The 21280-nt window shown below is 44.0% G+C and overlaps 1 protein-coding gene across 1 annotated transcript in view; it reads left to right on the top strand.

Moving 5' to 3' along the window:
* The first annotated feature begins 1205 nt into the window (after positions 1–1205).
* LOC124213682 (uncharacterized) overlaps positions 1206–21280 on the top strand; it is a 60299-nt gene continuing 40224 nt past the window's right edge. Inside the window, exon 1 of the mRNA XM_046615221.2 lies at positions 1206–1607. Within this exon, the coding sequence (XP_046471177.1) occupies positions 1550–1607 (58 nt within the window). The 5' untranslated portion in view covers positions 1206–1549. The remainder of the gene's footprint in view (positions 1608–21280) is intronic.

Raw genomic sequence — 21280 nt, 5'->3', positions numbered from 1 at the left:
TCGTAATGGAACATCATGAAAGAATTTAGGAAAATTTTTTTTGGCGTTCGAATTTTTGTCATAAGAAGAATCGGGTTCGCGGATGTCAATTCTGAACGTAATTTAATTTGCTGTTAAAATAATAAAAGCAACAACAACAACAACAATAATAATAATACTAATAATACTGATAATAATAATAGTAAGATGAGATATTTGCGTCTAGATGCTTTTTATATAATAATAATAATAATAAGTACATGGTACCGACATAGCTACAAACGCGTTCCTCGTCTCGTAACGAGAAGAAATTACAGACGAGCGTTACGGGAGTTCGTGTTATACATTCTCAAGTATAGTAGTCATGTCACTCACACATGTATTCGTCATTACGAAATATAGTCAGTATGTAGTGTATCCGGCTTAATATGTTTTAAACAGACGAAGAAAAAGAATACATAACATAAGCTCCCACAATTTATAGCAGATAATAATATGATTTTTATTTCACATTCAGCAGTATAGTTTATTACTTACGGTATGTGTAACATACATGTATGTGAAATAAAGTCCGACAGAGATTATGCTTGTGGAATAATAATCCTCAACATTAGATGAAGAAAAAAAATAATACTAAACAAACCGAGAAATAAAATAAAATAAAGACCAAAATTGGCCAATTTAGCGACGACAGAAACGTTGTATGAAAAAAACAAGATCACTCTCTTGAACGTTGGGTCCATTTTAAAAATTTTAGCGGCGTTTTCTTCCAATTGCGAGATATTAATCAACGTGGCTGATAACTACACCGACCGTGTTCTGTTCCAGTATACCGTTAAATACCTGGATGATGTAAAAAAAAAAAAAAAAAAAAAAAAAAAAAACGTTGAAACGATTATTGGGTCAAATCGACGATTGACAGAGTGGAGAAAAAAATATCCCGAGAGCGGTTTTTGAACGGTTATCAAAACGGAGACTATGGACCGATATTTGTGGTCAATTTAGAACTCGAACGTGTGGTAGTGTTAGATTGACAACGAAAAATACTGTATAAAAGTCTATACCGCATTTTTTTTTTTTACAGTACATCGCGGCCTTATCGAGGCTCGAAAATACAAGGGGTGATGGACCCTGGTAATAGTAAGGAGAAGAAGAAGTTGTGAGTAGCCGGTCGAAGAAGAGAGGCGGCCCGGGTTGACCGACGCGACCTGGAGGGGGCCCGGGGCCGATAACAGCGTACGTTTTTCCCTCGGTTAAAGGCGAAAGCCGCGACTCCCACCAGAGAGCCAGCGGCCAGGCCGCGCCGCTTTTCTCGCCCCGCACCTCGCCGCAGCGAGGCTTTCAGCCACGGCTTGACCGCGGCGTTGCCTCGCAAGTCGGACTCTATAGCATCAGCGCAGCTCTGGGTCGCGGATCGCGTACGACACCCGCGAGTTCTCTTATATATATACACAATATAAATCGTAAATTACGAACGGATAATATTCTTCGGCGAAAGGTCGAGGCGGGAGATTTTTGTGCACGTTTTTTATTGTTCCGGTCAGCGAAGGCCGCAAACTCGAGGCAGCCGATGGCCAAGCAGGAGGGCGAACAATTCCAGCATCCGGCTCCGGCTCACAATCAGCCAGGTGAGTCCGATCAGATAATTTCACACCGTTCCGCAACTCGCCTTTTATGCACGCCGGCTCGGCCCGCACTGCGGCACGTCGCACAACCGCTGGGGATGTATATACGATGCTCTCCTCCCGGTATCAGAACTGATAAACTCACCCGTTGCTCGATAACGAGTAACTCCGACCCCCCCTTCCCGAGACTCTACGTGCATCGCAATTTTTTCCGCGCTCCCGATGCCTTTTCACCTTCCGCATGCGTTTTCATCTTGCGTCGTTACCAGTTTTGTGTGTTTAGTTTTTCCGCCGAGATAATTGCCCCGAAGATAGCGAGTATTTCAAAGCTCGTTTCTTCAGCGAGAGAGTTTAGAGAGTTACGCCGTCTGGCGGCAACTTTACGAACTGCGTCGGTCGCCCCGGGAGTTTTGAATCGCACAGAGTTTTATCGCGAGTACTTTGAATAGAACCGTGACTCTGGTATTACATTCGCGACAGATTCTTCGAGAAACTCAACAGGGACACGGACTTTAGCGTGCCGGACATGTTCGCCAATCGGCAAATGGTAAACGGATATCGAACTGCCAATGTAGATCGCGAACTTCAATCACACGGGGCATTAAATTTATCGACGACCGGATTGCTGGTGGTGCATACCTCGGGTACAGAAGCGAGGAAAACAATCAGGCGATTGGAGCCGGGAGTACTTTTGCATCCCATTGAATAAATCACGGCAGGACATCGAGATGTTTGGATTGGAAACCAATTGGATCCTTGGCGAAACTTGTATAGCACACGTGAACAACGCGAGGACAATGAAGTGTAAAGTAGCTTCGAGGTGAGGCGGATTCCGCACAACGAGTGCGCTCGAAGGTCGAGGAACATGGTATATAAATATATTCAACCAAAGGAAGTTAACGTTTCGCAGATCGTGCGGTCAGGGCAGGAGTCTTGAGAACACGTTGGTTTGTTTCTCGGTAGTTCGAAGCCGTTGCACAGGACATTAGCACGGCTGAAAGCCACTCGCTGAAACAATCCCAAGGAAATAAAAGGTCCGGTCTGACAATTACACGACATTCAATTATGCATTCGCAGCCCTTACTTGACACTCAAAGCAACGATTCTCGATAATCGAAATCGCCGATCTTTCCCTCGGGATCGGTTTTGCAGAGTGACGTTATGCCAACGGACGTAGCCAACCGCTTCCGGTGGCCGCATGGCGGGAAAGCGTCAGACTTTCTCACCACGGTTTGCTTCCTTCACTGAGCGGCTCCTCGCCATTTGTAACGTTTGATTTCATTTTCTTTTTATAAATTCTGTAAAAAGTGCGTCAGGATAAGGAATACTCGGCTCGGGATAAGACTGCCAATGGATCGGACCGTAAGCTCGCCCTGGCTCTCTGTCTCTGTCGATTTTCTCAATTCTCTTCGCTTTGGCTGCACGGTTACGTTTAGCGGTGCGATTACTATTACGGCTTATCGGGAGACACGCGTCGCAACATATGGGACTGGTTATCCCGCTATCATTTGAGGTCGATGACGTAGCCGCGGACGAGCTCTCAGAGAACTGATCAAACGCAGCTCAACCGAGGAATTATCGTGGCCACTCATTTCTAATATCGCCGTCCAACTCGTAATTATCTTTTCAGCGTCCCGTTGCTTACCGACATTGAAGAAACCTGCACTTGCGACCATTTCCCCACGTCATCCGCCAGTGACGTCACGCGCCACTGCCGTATCCCTGCTTTGCTAATGTGCACTCCGGAAAGTGGCGGGAGTTTCGAATCTCAGTCGGAGATTCGATGCTGGGAAATCAAAAACGTGTTTTCGGAGCTCGTTTCGAGGGTAGCCTTTCCGTTGAGCCGCGCGATATGTCGCAGCTCGTTGAGCCAGTTTCGTTATCGGAAAGAGCGCTTTACGCGTACGGCGCAGTAAAGCAAGTACAGGAAAATGAGGTAGGTACGAAGCCTCGCGGTAGCGTTGTTTTGTATGGTTATTAAGGAGGCGGGCATTATAATTAGGTCGGAGTAAAAACACCGCAAGTGTGTCGTTGGTCGTGCGGAAGTGTAGGTGAACACACGCCGCGTAAGTTAAGGCCGCGAGACGCGTTGTGCGGACAGCAACTGCCGGACATAGGCAAGCAACAAATGACCACGCAGCGTGGTTATAACTACGTGTGTGCGTATTATATGTTTTCTTAGTTAAAAGCGCTGTACACACAGCATAATAATGCAAGTAAAAGTTGGGGCGGAGGGCACGGGGCTCTTGTGACTCAGTACGCCGAAGGTTCACGAGTCCAACTTTGCTCTGAGTTGCTTGTTTGACTGCGCGTTGCACCCAAGTTGCAATTACATGCGATGTTAAGGACACGTCGGGCGCACAGTCCACTCGTTCACAAATTGTTCATCAATAACAATATACCGTCTAATCGGACCTTTGAAGACTTAAATCTAACTTGAGTTTCGTGAAATTCATTAGCAGGAATCTTTCCTCAACCTCGAAATCGAAAACCTGAAAACCCCAGTTCAAATATAGACATATAGTTTAGTTGTTTGTAACTTTACGGTTCCGGCATTGGAATTAAAATCAACAATTTGTTTAACAATTTTATTTGTTCGGACACGTTTTCGTTCGGACTGTACAACCGATACATGTCTTTGCAAGATCGAGGTGACGAGCTATCGATATTAAAATTTCAATAACAACGCGAAACCGATAGTCTGCATGCCGAGTAAAATGTTTACTTGGATACATAATTTACATTGTTAACTGGGTATACTTTTCCTCAACTTATGCAGCGCTCTGCTAGCGAGGTAGCAAACGAATCTGTATACTTCGAGAATGACCAAAAACAACGGATTTTCTATTAAATCGATTATTTTTTCCCGATTAATCGAGCATCATATATTATTTCACAAACTCGATCAATCGACCGACTCGATTATTTTTTCTCACAGCCGGTTTTTGTTTTTTACCACCATGAACGACGTAATACAATATTAATTTATGTGATTAAAGTATCAATCATTATCATTGTCTTAGTTATTAAGTTCCTGTTTGGTGCAACAAGTGAAAGATGGATGAATATTTTCACCTGAAATTTAAAAATACTTTGAACGAAACTATAAATCATCAAAAAACTTTACCTCTGTCAAGACTACGTAATGAAATCCACGATTAATCGATTAATTTTTATCGGTTCAATCGGGCCGTGTTCGATTATTTTTTGGACTCGATTGATCAACGCATCGATTCTTTTTAGCTCCGGTAACGGCCATCGCTATAATTCAGTTTCAATTCGGAATTCATAAATCGGGTGCGCAACGCGAAGCGTATCGAAACCGCGTCGATTTCCTTCAATCCCATGCTTGCAGGCATTATGGGTTGGTAAAACTACGCCTCAGCATTGAGTATACGTTTGACTCGTTGCAGCCTAGAACGAGAACCGATCCCTGCTATATGAGCAAAGTTATTACACGTCGAGATCTCGCCGCAGCCGTAAATTCGTTCCTCCGATCGTTGCGTGCATAATAATTACATCACAGAACCGTTTGTGTTTCGATCACTTATTTTTTCTCTGCATCAAATCGTACAGTGAAACTAACCACGCGTGCGTACTAAATGTCCAATTCGTTATGAAAGAAGAAAAAATGAAATTTTTCTACATTTCGATGAAGGGAAAAATGAATGCCGTGAATTGAATTATTGAAAATTTTGTATCGTTGCGGCGCGACTTTCCTACTGTGTAAGTAACCGTTGCATAAGAGCTGTGCAGGAATTTATAGCCAGTGTTTTTTAGATTCTCAGCAACGCCGCAAACGTTGGTATCGAGCTTAGTGAAATTAACACAGTTCATAAGAATAAATACAATAAAGGAAAGAGAATAGAGTCGTAAGAAAGTTGAATGTATGATTGACCGCAGTTACGGAAGCCACTATTTCTGTATATGACAATACGATGTGTGTAAAAATAATCGAATCCCCGCATTACAGCAAAACACCAGATCATCGTTATGACTTTTCTTAAGGGATTATACCTAGTCGGAAGGCCGAAAAAAACGATTCGCCGAGGATCTTTCGCGAAGAGACATTTCAATTTATTTGCATAAAAATTTATATACATATTGGAGTAGCGTTGAACTTCGTTCGGATATTTTTTATTTGTAAAAATAATGATTTTTAAATCTGCTGTAGCCGATCTCCGGAAGCACCTTTAACAAAAGGCGTCTTGCGGCGAGCAAGATATTTCTGGACTGGATCATCCGAAATGAAAAAAATAAGAAGGATTTAGTTAATGTAAGGTATTATCTGGTCTTGAATCAATGGAATAAGCTAAATATTGATTTTTAACAAAACGTTGGCATCACAAAACTCTGACCAGGTATAATCCATCAAATAATCTGCAATAATTCCGCAATTCCGCTGCTTAAAAATTCTGCAATTCCGCACGTGATAAATATTTGAGGAAACGAGAATCGGAGAGTGAGAAATGGAAACGAAGCCGCTAACTCTTTGCGCCTGCATCGTGCCGGAGGCCATGACGGAATATTCATGCGACGCGTATATAGATATATTGTTAATGGGGCAGGCTATCTCCCCCTCGTTCCCGGCTCTGAATCAGGTTGGGGCATCGTTCGTAAATCAGGTTTCAGCGAGGGCGGACCCTGGCATCTCGCCTGTCGAATCAGGAGCACAAACGCAGGCTGGATATTCTGGTTTTTACGCTAACGATCCGGTCGAGCGATCCTCCGTACGAACCGCTTTACTTTCTCCTCCTCCTCACGTTTTCCTCTCGTTTGGCAAGACTCGAGAGCGATATTTGGGAATTCTTGTTTTTTCGGACCAAGAAGGAAAAAAAAAAGAACAATTGTTGAGCCGTAATTTTTCCGGCTAGAAACGGGTGTTCAAACTCTCGTGAGGTATAAATTCCTTCCAAGAACGTCGTTCGACTAAAACGGTGAAACGTTTTAGCGTATTCCATGTCACCCGGTCTACTTTAGCTCTCATAACTTTTTGTTTTCGTCTTACATTTTCCCCGCATTTCTGGGAAACGGTGTACGTATAACCGTATACGTTTATCTAAATTGTGCTTCTGCATCGGTGTGCGAAGCACACGCATCACGGATCCACACGGACGCGACGTCGCGCGCGTTATCTCTCCTCGGTCAGAAGTCAGGTTTTCAAATGCCGTCGCTCCGATGGTTCGTAAATAAACAACAGCCACGGACACGCGTATTCAGAAATGGAAGTTGGAAATTGCTGGGTCTAAGCGTTTTTCACCCACGCTTATTTGTATCGTACAACGCGTTGCTCGATACCTTCGCAGATGAGCCTTTCGCATTGCGGCACTTTGAGTATAGGGTGCGTTTGCATTTTTTCTCCCTGCTTGATTATTATTTTCTACGGACAAATTGGAGGGAAACCTTCTCTTCTCGCCTCGTACTTCTCGGTTTATACCCCGCATGTTTGGCCACGCTCGATGTGGATACAAGGCTCAAAAGCGTACAGATAACTCCGGAATGGTCAACAACAGTCCCTGCGCCCCGACATGTATCCTCCTCAATCCTCATCTCTGTACACACGACTGGCGTCCGATTGCAAAAAGTTACAAGAAAATTAAAGAGTTTCGGGGTTCAAATTTTGATTTCTTCTACGTAACTGATATATGAAAAAACAGTTTTATCAGATAAAGTTTGTTTTTGTAGAAACTAGAACGATATTTCGGATTTTAAGAAAAATTACCTATTTTCTCAAACATTTATTGTAAATAACAACTGAACAAACTTCAGTTTTGCATTCAAATAACTTTTATTAAAAAATAATAACCCGCCGCTGACAACGTTAATAACGAGAACGTCCATCACGTCTTGGTGACAACGTTTTCCATTTTTTTCCGAATAAGCACCCTGCATATCAGCTATCAAGCAAAAACACACTTTATAAGTAATAAATAACGGGTTTGGTTACTATTCTATAGATAATATGTGTTTTGAACGTTGCGATGACTTCTGTTATAACATCGATGTGTCCTGCATCCTACATCCATTATACGGGTATAAAAATAACCACGGTTAACGAAAAAAATGTCACGATTTCGGTGAGACGTTTCTTTTTCACTTGCAATTAGCTCAGACTTTGAAGCGTTACACGATGCAGGCACAAGTTTACCGATCATTACTCCCACCGCGCTGCATTGTGCTGTAGAAGAGGAAAGAAGCGGAAGCGTGGAACAAACCGCACGTACACTCGGAACGAACGAAGCCAAGGAACGAAGCTGCGGTGGAAGAAGTGGAAGGAAGAAGAATGAGGGAGAAAAATCTAGCGGAAACAATACCTACTCGCCGGCAGCGCTCGACTCTCGCAATTGCATTTCTCTGCTTGTGAATTGTCCTGCTATGCACACGTGCATAAAAGCTACGGGGATTTCACGGGGAAGGCGGTCGCGTTGCTCAAACTCGGCGAATAACTGTTTCAACTTCCCGAGTAGCCGTTGTCAGAAGTCCGGAAATTTACCCCTCGAAAAACAACAGCTCCGAAGTGAAAAGTGTAGAACTCGTCGGATTCGCTCTGTATTCGATGAAAGCGATCGAAAAGTTTCAATTCTATTGGATCCATTGTCGTTTCAGGCGAATCGTAGGTTGAAAGTCTGGCATAAATATTGCGAAAATGTTCGATAGGCTGCCCGAAGTACGAATTAAACATTTCGGACACTGATTTCTACACGGTGTCACCAGAACCGTGTACGAGGTGTGTTAAAAAAATAAGGGGAATTTTCGTTTATGTGGTAAGAATTTTATTGATTCGTCGACGACAATGTTATCCCCTTAGATAGATTTTTCCAATCCCTGACCCACTTCCGGAACGCGTTCTTTCGGAGAGCTTTTAGCTCTTTCAGCCATGCCTTTTTAACCTCATCCATGCTTGCGAAACGACGCGACGGTCCTTTTGAGGTTCTCTTTATTTTTGGGAACAGAAGAAAGTCACACGAATCCATGCCTGGCGAATATGGAGGCTGATGCGTCGTTACAGTGTTGTTTTTGGCAAAAAAATCACGAACGAGGGATGAAATTCTTGTAGTAAAATTTAATAAAAATTCTCTGATTCATTTTCGAAATCGCAAACTCTCTTTGACAGCTGGCAATAGACTAAATATCCAACACGACTAAGGCGGTACGGGAACTTTTCAGAAATGTTTACCAACACAACAACGAAAAAATCGCGCTAATCGGACTAACGCGACACGCAAAGTTACAAAATTTCCGTTATTTTTTCAACACACCTCGTATACGATAGTTCCAACAGCATAGTTACAGAGGGCACTTTTTCCTTAAACGGAGCGAACTCTGCGCGGTAAGATGACGAAGAAGCCGATCGTTCGATCCATCTTCGAGGGATCGTGAACCGTGCCTAAAGCAAATGTTTGAGGTGAGCCATCGGTAACGGTGACAAACAAAAATACATATTCCGGGTTCGATAGTCCAGAACCTCGGCCAGACTGGCGTCGAAACGCGCACTCTATTGGGGAGGAGGTCGGAATTTCTGACTCTCCGAATTTCCACCAACTTCACGTCACACCGGTCACTGCACGGGAAACGTTTCCCCCTTTTCATTCCGTGGTCGAAAATGGAGCGGCGACGAACCCGAGACCGAGTTCTCACCGTCTCACTTTGTCCACTTGGCCAAAGGACCCCTTAAGCCGGAGGCTGATCCAGTCGAAGGAGCGACTCGAGGATCAAACGGGTGATCGAAAGAGGAGAGCGTGCCTCGAGTAAAACTTCTTTAAACGGCGATCGCGGGCTACTGAGGCAAGCCAGTAAGTCCGCTGGCACTCCTCCCCGGTATACTGATTTCATGAAATATGCAGTGATAATGCCTCACCAACACACGCCACGGCCAGATAGTGGAAACGCACGATATCTCCCGTAGTAAGCGTGTACGTACGGGTTTTCTATCTTGGTTATGTGCCCCGGCTGCATGCACAATCGCGCGAATGACTGCTCGGTGTGCGTTTATAAACCGGGGAACCGATACCCCTTATCTTCCATCCGCGATACCGAATGCCAAACTGCCGGCCGAGGAACTGCTTCCAATTCACTTCGGGATCCTCCACGTGCGATTCTCCTCATCGGCCGAACTCGGCTGCTTTATTCCAACGACGCGTATCTTTGGAGAAAGTCCTTATTTCGCTACTTTCGGGGTTACGGGAAACTTGCTAAACCGTTAATGCAGCATCAACGAACTTAGATTATGCTGACTTAAAATAATCATTTTTCTTTCAACGTTTCCATACGTTAACGTTACTAACTTCAGCCTCGATTCTTCTCTCGATTTTCTATATTTGTTTGACGAAATTTTCAAACTGTAATTATACACTCACCAAAGAATCAGAGTTTTCTTTTTCAACGAACCTGGATGGGTTTTTTTTTTTTTTGCTTGGTTAACCGTTTCATCGATGAATGTCAACGTAACGACTTTTTCAACAAATTCTTCATCAAATGAACTCGTTTTTTGATCGGTAGAGAAACCGAATGTCGACAAATTCTAGCTCCTGCGTGGAAAGAAATATAATTTAGATTCTACATTTCCTGCGGTAAATATGTGTACAGCACTTTTTTGGAGTTTAACGTACGGCAATTGTGGCAAGATTAACAAATCCGATGATAAAAGATGGAACACCACTACAGAGAGTTACGATACGCTTATATTGATCTACCACAACTGATGTAGATTTGACTCCGAAAAAGTGCTGTCCGTACACATACTCGTCATGACAGTTGTGGAATCTACATTGCCAAGAGGGATCTTTTCGCAGAAGTCTCGGAAAAGATCGTTCGGTTCCAGTGCGGATCAATTTAGAATCTGACACCGAGAGGGAGGGGAAGGGAAGGGAGAAAAAGGTCGAAACAAGGGGAGGGAAAATGACACTGGAAGAGATCGTATGTCGAATTGTAAAATACGAGGAAGACTAACCGTACTCGTAAGAATTGGATGACGACGCGGCGACGCGGAGGTGGAGGTTGACGCTTGAGTTCCGGAGCGAGAGACGTCGTCACGTCGTGGTTGTTTAAACAATATTATTACGCGCTGACGACGAGGAGCGTGGGTGGGTGTGCGTCTCCTATTAACGAATGCCAAGGTGCTATCTCGGAAGATAATGATACGCGTATCCCCCGCCATGGCGGTGCGATAAAATTCGATACCCAACAACACGCTCTCCGCGCGCTCCTCTTTTGCTCCCTTTTGCATCCTTTCTCCGTCTCTCTTTCTTTATTTCAATGCCTTGTTACGCGCCCAATAAAACGAGACTTGGAACGCGATACTACGCTGCGGAATGCGGCTGTTTTTATTCGGAAGTCGGAAAAGCTAAACGTACGAGTTGAGTCCAACGAATAATTTTATAAGCAGGATTATTTTTTTATTTACGGATAATGCTGACATCGGAAACTAAAGTCACTTGGAACATAATAAGTATGAAACACGAACAGAGACTGGCTTCTGCATTAGAAGATTAATTGCAATTAGACACAAGTGCCTTGGTGAGCCCGCATCGAATCATTTACAAAATTGAAGCGCGATACGCACTTGGCCTAGATTTTTGAGTCAGAGCTGAAAGTCATCGCTGAGCGAGGAACGTGCGAAAAAAGTATGAATGAAGAAGTGAGCGAAGGAGAAAGAAGGCGAACGAGATAGCCAATCAAACGGTTTGCGCCAACGTATCTTCGACGCGTGTGTAAAGTACGTGCTACGTGGATTACACAGGGACAGATGCAAGCGTCACAACCGTGCGTGTGTGACTATAGCCAAGCATAGTAAGCTATCGGCGATAGGGTAATCTTTGTGGCGAAAGATTAGCCAAGGTCGGAGAGATAAACCGACACCATTGTTACGCGTTACCTCTCTCTTCAGCTTTTCCTTTTCCAATCCCTACCATGTCGCTGGTGGAAATGAATTTGGAAATCTGGTTTCAATCGTTTGTTGTACTGTAGGGTTGATGTTGATGTACCGAATTTGAGAATCTTGGATCATTTAGAATTTCGATATTTCAGATTTTTCAATTTTCTCATATTCGCACTTTCGGAACTTTGAGCGTCGAGTTTCGGACCATTCGAAACTTGATGTTTTTTCAAAGTTTGATTTCTTTGCTCCGTTTCACAGCCAAAAAATTGGGAATTTGGCGTTTTCGAAACTTTTTAAATTCGGAATTTGAACCCCGCCCCTAACAATTCACCACTCCCTCGGTAATCTTCGATCTTGAATATTATACCTCCATCACAAAACTGTACAACGCTGTATAAAATTCGCTCCAAAATTCATCTCCTGGACATTCACGTGTCCAACCCAATTAAACGAACGCATAATAAAATGAAGGGATAAAAAATGTGAGAAACGATAGCTGAAATTCGTTATCGTCCGACAGGGCTGCAGGCTTGTTCCGTTCCGAGGCGGTGACGAAAAAACGGAGCAAACATTCAGACACGCGGTGAATGCGGAGCAATATTACAACGAGCCGCGGCAAGAGTGGCGGGCGACGACAGCTGGAACCCCCGTGAATTGATAAGGGAAAACGGTCGTTGGGCGTCACTGAACGGAAACCACGAAGCTGAGGACCAAGTCGCCTGCACGCTCCATGCGGGCTCCTATCAGCACTGACCAGCTCTCTTTCTTTCCTTTCCCGGCGAGAGTCGACTCGCTTTTTGAAAACCTCGAATTTCCAATTTTCGAGGGAAAACAGGGCTCGGCTAACGAACAATAGCTTATCTCCATCTCGTGGAGGAGCCTCCGACGCTTTCTTATCTTCAGGATCTCCGTGCAAAGGGTAGAAGATCCTCGAGAGGCGGGGCGCGGATATTTGTCCCGGTGAGGGGAAAATAAGCAAGCAATTAACCGGGGATGGTTGTCGTTGTGAGGAAATTTGTAGTATGTTGTGTTTCTACGCCTAACGAGGTATTTTTCCCCCTTTCGTTTTTCTTGTTTCTTGGGATGAAAAGTCGTACTTCCAGTGACACGTGACGTAGGTACCTAGACACGTGTACCATTTTGGCCATCTACTATTTTCACTTCGTTTCCTCGTATAGATCAACGTTGTTTTCTCTCGATCCATCATCGAGATCTTTTCAAAACTATCGGATCATCCCCTCCAGTGGGTGGTCGTTTTGACGATCGTTAAGAATTTACTGGCTATAAATTCTCAACCAAAAGAGTGTCTCGTCGACAACGTTGAATACTTTATGCTAAAATTTATTGATAACTTTTGGGCATTATTATTATTAAAATTTAACATTCGAGGGATGGGTAATGGCACATGATTGTGACTAAATTATTCCGATTGTCATTCCTCTCTTCCTCAATCGCAGAAGCTTGTTGCTTTTGCATGGCATGACGTGAAGGTATTATAAGGCGGCGATCCCTTGCACACGTGTTCCGCTAATTCCTTTTTGCAACTAAGAGCTTACGGTAGCTGCTGTCAGAGCGGACGTGCGCTGTGTTAACGATGGGAGTAGAATCCTCCCGGGAGTCCCTGAGGAATCGAATCCCGCCCAGAATGTACGCCCATTTCACGTGGTTATCTCGTCCGCGCAGCTGAGGAAACGTTGTCGGTTCGTACATAGGGACTCAAACATCCATGTATACCGACACCGTAATACATATGCTCAAATAATACATGGCGTGCAAACACAAGGAGAGGTTGGAAAACCGTTGCAATATGGAATTAATCCTGAAAATGTGTTCATCCCTTCTTTCTTTTCTTATACACGGCAATTGTATCCTTTTGAAATTATAGATTGTAGAGACGACGTGCAGAGTGAAAAAAATTAAGTAATTCAAGAAGGAAAAATCGTGGAAAGAAGGGAAAATATTATAATGGAAAATAGAGATGGCGAAATAAAGAGGAACGATAGGGTTGTTCGATTTAAATATCTGGACAAGGCGAAATCGACATGTAACGTAGGTAACTGTAGTGATGTAACGAATATTCGCACATTTCTCGACGTTCGCAAAAATCATTTGACCGTCGCGGATATTTCATATTTTGTTTGTAAAAATTGTGAAAATAATATTAAGTAAGACAAAAAACATTAGTTCGATAATGAACCTTTATTATAAAAGTTTGTCTTTGCGTTTGAATCGCACTCTGACCTCAAAATTGATTTGTTTCCGTCATCAATTTGTCGTTAAATAATTTGATTAGGCAATTTCCAGAATAAGATGCAAACGGCGCCAATGCGTGCCTGCGACTTGCACGGTGTACCCGTCAGTCTCAATCAATTGTCAATTTTTAGCCACGGAGAGAAATGGCGCCAGATTTGAAAATGTACATTCGTTGCATCACTAACAGGTACGTACAGCGGTATGCGAAAGACGGAGAAGCGAAGTGGAAAAAATAGTTTAGGGAAAAAGGAAGAAAGAAAGAATGCAAAGCGCGACAGCGGTATAGCGAAGGTGTACACCGACAATATTTTACGAGTACCATAAGGAAATGTCGCAGCGCTGATTATTGTTCCTATTTGTGCATAGGTCATGCCTGCATGCCTGTATTACCTGTCCGCATATGGTATTATATACCTGTGTGCACGAACAGGCCTTGCAGGCGGCTACGTAACGCAATATCCACTTTATCTACCTACCCGCAGTTGCAGTTGCAGTTGCAGTTAACGTCGCAGTTCCGTCCGGAACGCAAAACGTAAAGGCGCGTTCACGTCCGACGATACGCAGCGAATAACGAAACCGAAAACGATCTTCTATATCGATGTGCCTTGTATTGCCTGTATAAGATAGGAGCAATGAGTACAAGGAGAGATTTCGAACATTGAAACGAACAAGCGAGTTAAAACGCAAAGTCCCGCAGCAACTGGTGGCGAAATCGAAGAACACCCCAACCTATAAATTGGTCGCATTTAATCATGCGAGTGATTTTTCATCGCGCATTTCATCTACGGAACAAAATAACGCGGTAATTGAAAAAGCCAACAGCTTGCATCAAGTTTTCGGCGCATCGATGTTCCCGCAATTGTCTTCGAGCGATCAGCTGATTGCCCGATGCGACGCCATATTAACTCAGCCTGATGTACCGATTGTAATTGAATAAAGTCGAGGCTGAAACGTGGCTTGGATGTATTCTCGCTCTGGTTTAACATTGGCAGAAAACTAGCCGAAGGAGGGGGAGGAGTCGGGGAACGGCTGATTTAGTGATTTTACGGTGTGACGCATAAAACAATGCAACTAGGTTACCCTACGCTTCGCCATATACCTGCATCCGTACGCGTCGTACAACGCGTACGCTTTTACTCGTGCTTTGCAGCCGAATGGAGAAGTCATTTGCCAGCTCTAACTGCAGCGCCCGATACAAGGCATTCCGCGCCAAATCAATGCCACGAATCGAAAGCTCTTTCCGATTTTGCCGCAATTTTTTCTTCACAATTGTTCGAAACATTTTTCATTGATTTTTCTACAACAGCCGAAACGAAATGTGGAACTGAATTTTCTTCAACTGATTAACAATTTGTCTACCAATTATAATTGTGTTATAAACACAGAGCTGAAAGATAAATTGTTATTGTTATTATTATTATCGACTCGACGCCGTTACAGGCAGTGTACGCATTTTTTCTGCGAACTCGTGCCATCTGTGGCGAGATCCGCGAATCTTTTCATAAACCGGAGAAAGAGAGACGAAAAGAGTTGAGAGAGAGAGGGAGAGAGTGAAAGTTGATTCATGAACTTGTTGTTGTTCGATCGGTTTTTGTTATTCAACTTGTTGTTGAAATCTCTCTCTCTCTCTCTCTCTCTCCCGCTTAATCCTAGTCTCACGATCTCGGCTCGCGACGTTGTATTCTTTGCGGCTAAAATTAATTAACACGATACGCCGTAATCATAATTCTTCAACAATAAATATCCTGCGAATAATAAGAAAATCCGATCGCGTGTTGGAATATTCCGCAATTACGCCGACTGTAATATTCGCCGAGATGAATAAACGCCCCAGTCTTTGTGTGAGTGTACGACATACGCCTCGGCATCGCAACGCGAATTGATAACCGATGCTGCAGAGACTGACCGGCTGATAACGGAGGACAAAACTTGGAGCGTCGCGGCTGCGCAGCGAGAGAATCTCGATCTCAATTCTAAAAACGGCGTACGATTCTTTCCTCGCGTCACTGACGAACTTCGTCCTTTTTCCTGTTTCCCTTATCTGCTTCACTTTCCTGAATACACGCATCGACAATTCTTTCATTTCACATCGTTCTTCTTATTATTATTCGAAGGGTTGTCTATCATCATCATCGGCAATAAACGATCAGCAGTCGAGAGTGTTAGTTTAGTAAGCGTCGGCTCGGCTCATCCCGACCCTGCAAGCGGTGAACAAAAGCGAGGCTCGATCGCAGCCCGAGTAAAGTAATAACGAGGCAAATATTTGCTGATTTTCTCCCACCCTCTTTCTTCACCCTCTCTCCAGGTATAACAACGACGGACCCGAAGAAGCGAAGAGACCGAGAAAGCCTCGGCGACGATTTCTTCAGCTTTGCTGTTGAATTATTTTTTATTCTACCTCGAGGTTTGAGGTCGAAAGAGGCGATTTTAAGAGTGGTGACTAATTAAAATTCTGTGGTATCTCGGCGTGTCCGGCAATTAGTAGCTCGATCCCAACCGCTCCGCTTATTCACGGGCCCAAACACGATCCGTTGATTTCGTTATCGGTTTGGGCCGCATTGCGGCGTTCGGGAAGACCGGATTTCCGCCTTCAAACTGGCACGCTTCAGGATAAAATGCGTTGTGTTGTATTCGGTTTTGCCGCTCTACGCTTTAGTTCGTGCAATGAGTATTAAAAATAGAAATGGTAAAAACAAACATCCCGAGAACAGAGTACACTTTTCAATACCGTTTCAAATATTTACAAAAATCTTAAAGGCCGATTCCACGGTATCGGTTGTTTCTTCCAATTCCGTTCTATACGTATGTATATTAGGGGGGTGGTCTTCATTTGGAGGTCGGAAAAGTTTTCATTGGGACGACCCGCAGATTGATATGGTACAATTTAAAGAACGCAACATACAGTGTCAATGATTGTTTAAAAAATCAGCAAAGTTGTCAGGTATTATAAAGAGTGGCTTATGTTAATTTCGTTCTATGTCGCACGGTGTTTTTTTTTTTTTTTTCTTTTTTTGCCCCCAGTTCGGTCGAGAAAATTAGGTGATAAAACGAAAGTAAAGAAATCTAGAAAACGGAGCGAAGGCGAGGACCTTAAACGGTCATAAAGTCCGTCCGAAAACGCGAGTTTAAGTGGATTTTAGTTTCGATTAGTGGAACAAGTGGGGCATTAAAACCAGAATTCTGTAAATCGTGCGTAACTTGTTCTCTCTGTTAATTTAAGCAGGCATGCGGAGTGCGTAAGATGTATGCCGGGAAAAATAATAAGAATATACAGGGGGAAAGGGAAAAGAGCGGAGAAAAGGAAGACGAGGAGGCGGCGGATGGCTGCGAAGGCTCAGTCCTCTCAGGGTCGAGTTTTGGGGGTCAGACGCCGGGGTGATTTGGGTCCGGACGGGGCTGTAAATCAGTCACGGGGTGGGTCGGAGGGGTTAGAGGCCGCGGCGGCTCCCCGACGCCCCGGATGACGGATACGCGTACGAGGGGCCTCAACCTCCGATGTCGGGCCCATTAGTCGGGCATTATATTATTTCCAGTCAGTCACAATTTTTTGCCCCCCTTTTAAAACAACGTCGCGCTCGTGCATCCCCGATTTTAATTGGTCCACAGATTTACGATCGACGCTTTCACCGTTTTCGTTTTCGTCTTCTTTTTTTTTTTTTGTTTTTTTTTGTTTTTTCGTTTCACCTCTTTTCGGACTTCATTCGACTTGCATGTTTCATCGTTCGTTAATTTGTAAAATTAGCCGTGTGTCGGGTAATCAGATTATTGTTGAATTTCGAAGGAGGCTGATTCATTTTCTCGACCTTTTCTTCTCCCAAACAATTTTTATCATCTCTTGTCGAAATTTTCAACGGCTTTGCAGAAAAACGCTGCCGCATAATTATGGCGTTGAAGAGTAAAAAAAAAATTTTTTTTTTCAACACCACCGTGCTTTTTTCACTGATTATTCGCCTTTCTATGGACTTTTCTTCACGTTTTTCATCGTCCCTTTGAAAACTGACAGCGGAAAGGAATAATTCTTCTTAAGTGCGCAAGTCACTGGCGTTTACTATACAAAAACCCTGACGAAGTCCGCGTGTCGTGTGTATACATATATACGTATTGCGACTGTTAGATATTGGTTCGTGCCTCGTTAATGTTTTGTTGCGTCAGAGAAGACGGTTTACGATCGAACTTTGAGTATATTGTGTTGAATTTTAGAGGCGACGAAGAAAAGAGTCGGAAAAGAAGAAAAAAAAAAAAACAGAGAGAAAAGGATCAGATACATGGCAACAAATTCGTTAAAGCGATCGTTTCTCCCTCTTTCTCTCTCTCTCTCTCTCTCTCTCTCTAAAAAAAAAGGAATTTGAAAATGAAAAGAAAGGGAGGGAAAAAAACGATTCGGCACTTGTCACCAATCCTGAGACGTCCAGCTGCGCTGCTGCAAGTGCCAAGTAAGCTCGCTGGGTTTCGGGACAGGACCGAGTTTCAAATTACTCGACGTCAATGTTCAGGCATATTATATAGCGTTGAATATATGCTGCAGACACGAGTGTATAATTTTTGAAACACGTCGTGCTGTCTGGCTAGCGTTTTTCGCGCTGCAAGGAGAATAAAAAAAAAAAAAAGAAAAAAAAAATCCCTCCCGCATATGCATGCATATCGGTTGACTCTTCTTCACACTCGAATATAGAGAGTCCTTTTCACGCATCACGCACGTACATGTATATTCGAATAGGGAATAAATCATGTCGAGTTTTTTTATTTTATTTGTTTTTTTTTTTTTTTAATTCTAGTCTGGCTGTTTTTTCTGTCCCTGGTTATACGTTGACCAGCCTTTTTCTTTTTCTTTTTTTTTTTTTGAGGGGTTGGGGGTGGGGCTTTTTGAAGAAAACCGCTCGTGACTTGAAAAATTGTCAACGTAATATGTAATTTAAGAATGTATACTCGAAAACGAATTAGTGCGAGGAGGAAAGGGACGATAATCAATCGTTTCTCGGTTCGAATTCTAACTTGTGTCAAAATATTTCAAACCAGTCTGCAACGCGTTTTCCAATCCCCCGACCAATGCATCCCCGCGTTTGATCTATTACAGCTATTATACAACCACTCGCACACCAGACCTGACACTTCTAACTACCGCGAGATTAGGTATCGCATTCTCAACGTTGAGGAGAATGAAAAATGTCATCGTTCTTCTCGTACCATTCGAGGTTCGATTTTTTCCTAAAAACAAAGTCTCGTCGCCTTATCAACGCGGCGAAGAAAAATTGCCCAAGGCAGATAGACAGAAGAAAAGAGAGGAAAGAAAATTTACGAAATCACTAGGGGAAAAGCGTGCGGCGATGGCACATCGGCGAAGATTCGGGTCTTAGGCATAAGCCTCGGTAACGAAAGACAGAAGAAGAAAAATGTAAAGAGAATAAAAGAGGAAAGGTGGCGAGAAAGCAAACAACGTGCCGTGTGTGCATGCGGAGGGTGGGACGAAAATACGATGGTTTCTCGGGCGCGGCGGATGAGGAAAATGGCAAATATTTTGTGGACTAGGAACTGAGGCGAGGGTCAACTTCCGGTACCTGCCTCTGACGGGCCCGGGGTGAGCCGCAAACGAGAGTTGCGAGCCTTCGCGGCTTTTTCCAAAACTTTTATGACACCATCCGCAGGCCGACCCTCCGGCATTGTTTCTTCCTGGCACGCCCGCGGCTAATAACCGCAGCTTTTATACCCCCTCCTCGGCTGTTTGAACTAGTCCTGGCTGCAGGTACGTCTAATAGGAAATCCTGGATGAAGGGATCCTGTGTTCCTCACACCGCCAACAGCGATCCTTGGATGTGAGCCGCGTTCGCTTCGCGTGTTCCCCGCGTCCAGAGTTATACATCGCTAAGTCAAATCACGCCAGAGTCAAATACAATTTGAACAATGTAGCAATCATATCGCACGTCGGCTTCAACGATGTTACAAATAAAAAAATTGCCATTTCTTAGTAGAAGCGAACAGCTGCGAGTAAATGCTTTGCATGTTTTAAGGATGTCTCTTGCTGTTGTACGAAGTAAACCGTTTACGGTGAAAAGTTTTTTCGCGGCTTTTGAAAATCGTTTGTAAGAAACTCGCGTCCATGCGGTTTCACCGAGGTCCCTTTACGTGGCGAGAACGAACAGTCTTTTTTGATTTGTGTCATTTTTGTTTCATACGAAAACAAATAAATTGGAATTATTAAAGGCGAAATATGGAAATCGAACAAATTGAAAGAAGCGAAAACGATGCCAATTTCCACACGGGACAATAATGATGAGTTTTTACACGTATACTTTTATTTTTTAAACTAAATATTGTATTTATGCACCAAATACCGAATTTACAATATACAAGGTAGGAAAGATAATTTAGACGATTCGCTCAAGTTACCGTACTTTTTCTTCCATCGCATAAAAATTATTCAACATTCAATAATAATTATTGTAACCGAGAACGGGAATTCCGTTACAAGAGTAACCTGGCCTGGAGTAATTTTCCACCTTCTCGACTTTGCCGGGTATTCATGCAGCGAACCAACCAATGAACGATATTCGCGACTGCGAGACACCTTCGGCTCTGGAAGTCGAAAGACTCGAGTCTTTAAAGAAGGTTTAAATCCTTGTATTCAAATACTCGGAACGTGCGAAGAGCCTCGGTAATCCGCCCGAGGCTCTCCAGAATTTCGGAGTGAGAAAGGCTGAGACAACAAACATCGAGGTTGGAATAGATTTTCACCCGCGGAATTGCGGAGGTCCTTAAAATCGTCGGGGATCCTCGAGATCGAGACGAGGCTCCGTTTGTTTACAACCACGGCGAGATGATGCCGAGCGAGATGTTTTCAGCCGCTGGACCAGACAGACAGACAGACAGACGGTCTCGAGTCCGCCAACGGAAGAGGCCGAGATAAATGCAGGGGGTTAGTGACCTCTCCTCGAGAACATAACGGAGAGCATAACGAGGATCTCGATTCGAGGAGTATCCGAGGGTGGAAATACGAGACGAACGTAGCGAGAATCACCGTCTGTGAATTCGGGCGAGTCCTCGACACGACGCGGCCTTGACCGGAACGCGGTTATCGGGTGAGGTCCTATCGCTCCGAGGCCTTCCGAACTTCGCGAGGCACTTTGAGCCGGTGTTTCGAGATAGCGAGAGATAGGGGATGGATGGAGTCGTTCGGTCGTCCCGAAGATTTCCGTCTGGAGTGAAAGCACGAGGGTTCGCTTCGCGATAGACGCTCGCGTTCAGATACGACTTCCTGCAGTCGGTAGTCCGCTGAGCTGCACTTACCAGTCTCGTGACTTGGGGCAGATTTCCTCAACGCTTTCCTTTTCTCTCTCTCTCTCTCCCTCTTTGGTCGCTTCAGTCAATTACCGGGGCGCGGTCTTGGAATTTTTTAAGTTTCAGGTAGGTACGAGGTGACCTCCGCCTCCACTCCCCCACATGCAGTTAGACGCTTTTCCACACTTCGATACACACAGCGCGTTTTTGCCCGAATGGACTTTGTCAGCTTTTACCGATTTGTCACTGTCCTCGCTGCAGTCCAACCACGTGC

Source organism: Neodiprion pinetum, chromosome 3 (genome assembly GCF_021155775.2).
Source record: "Neodiprion pinetum isolate iyNeoPine1 chromosome 3, iyNeoPine1.2, whole genome shotgun sequence".
Classification (NCBI taxonomy): Eukaryota; Metazoa; Arthropoda; class Insecta; order Hymenoptera; family Diprionidae; genus Neodiprion; species Neodiprion pinetum.
Note: the sequence above shows the minus strand (reverse complement) of the source record. Positions and strands in the feature narration are given on the sequence as shown.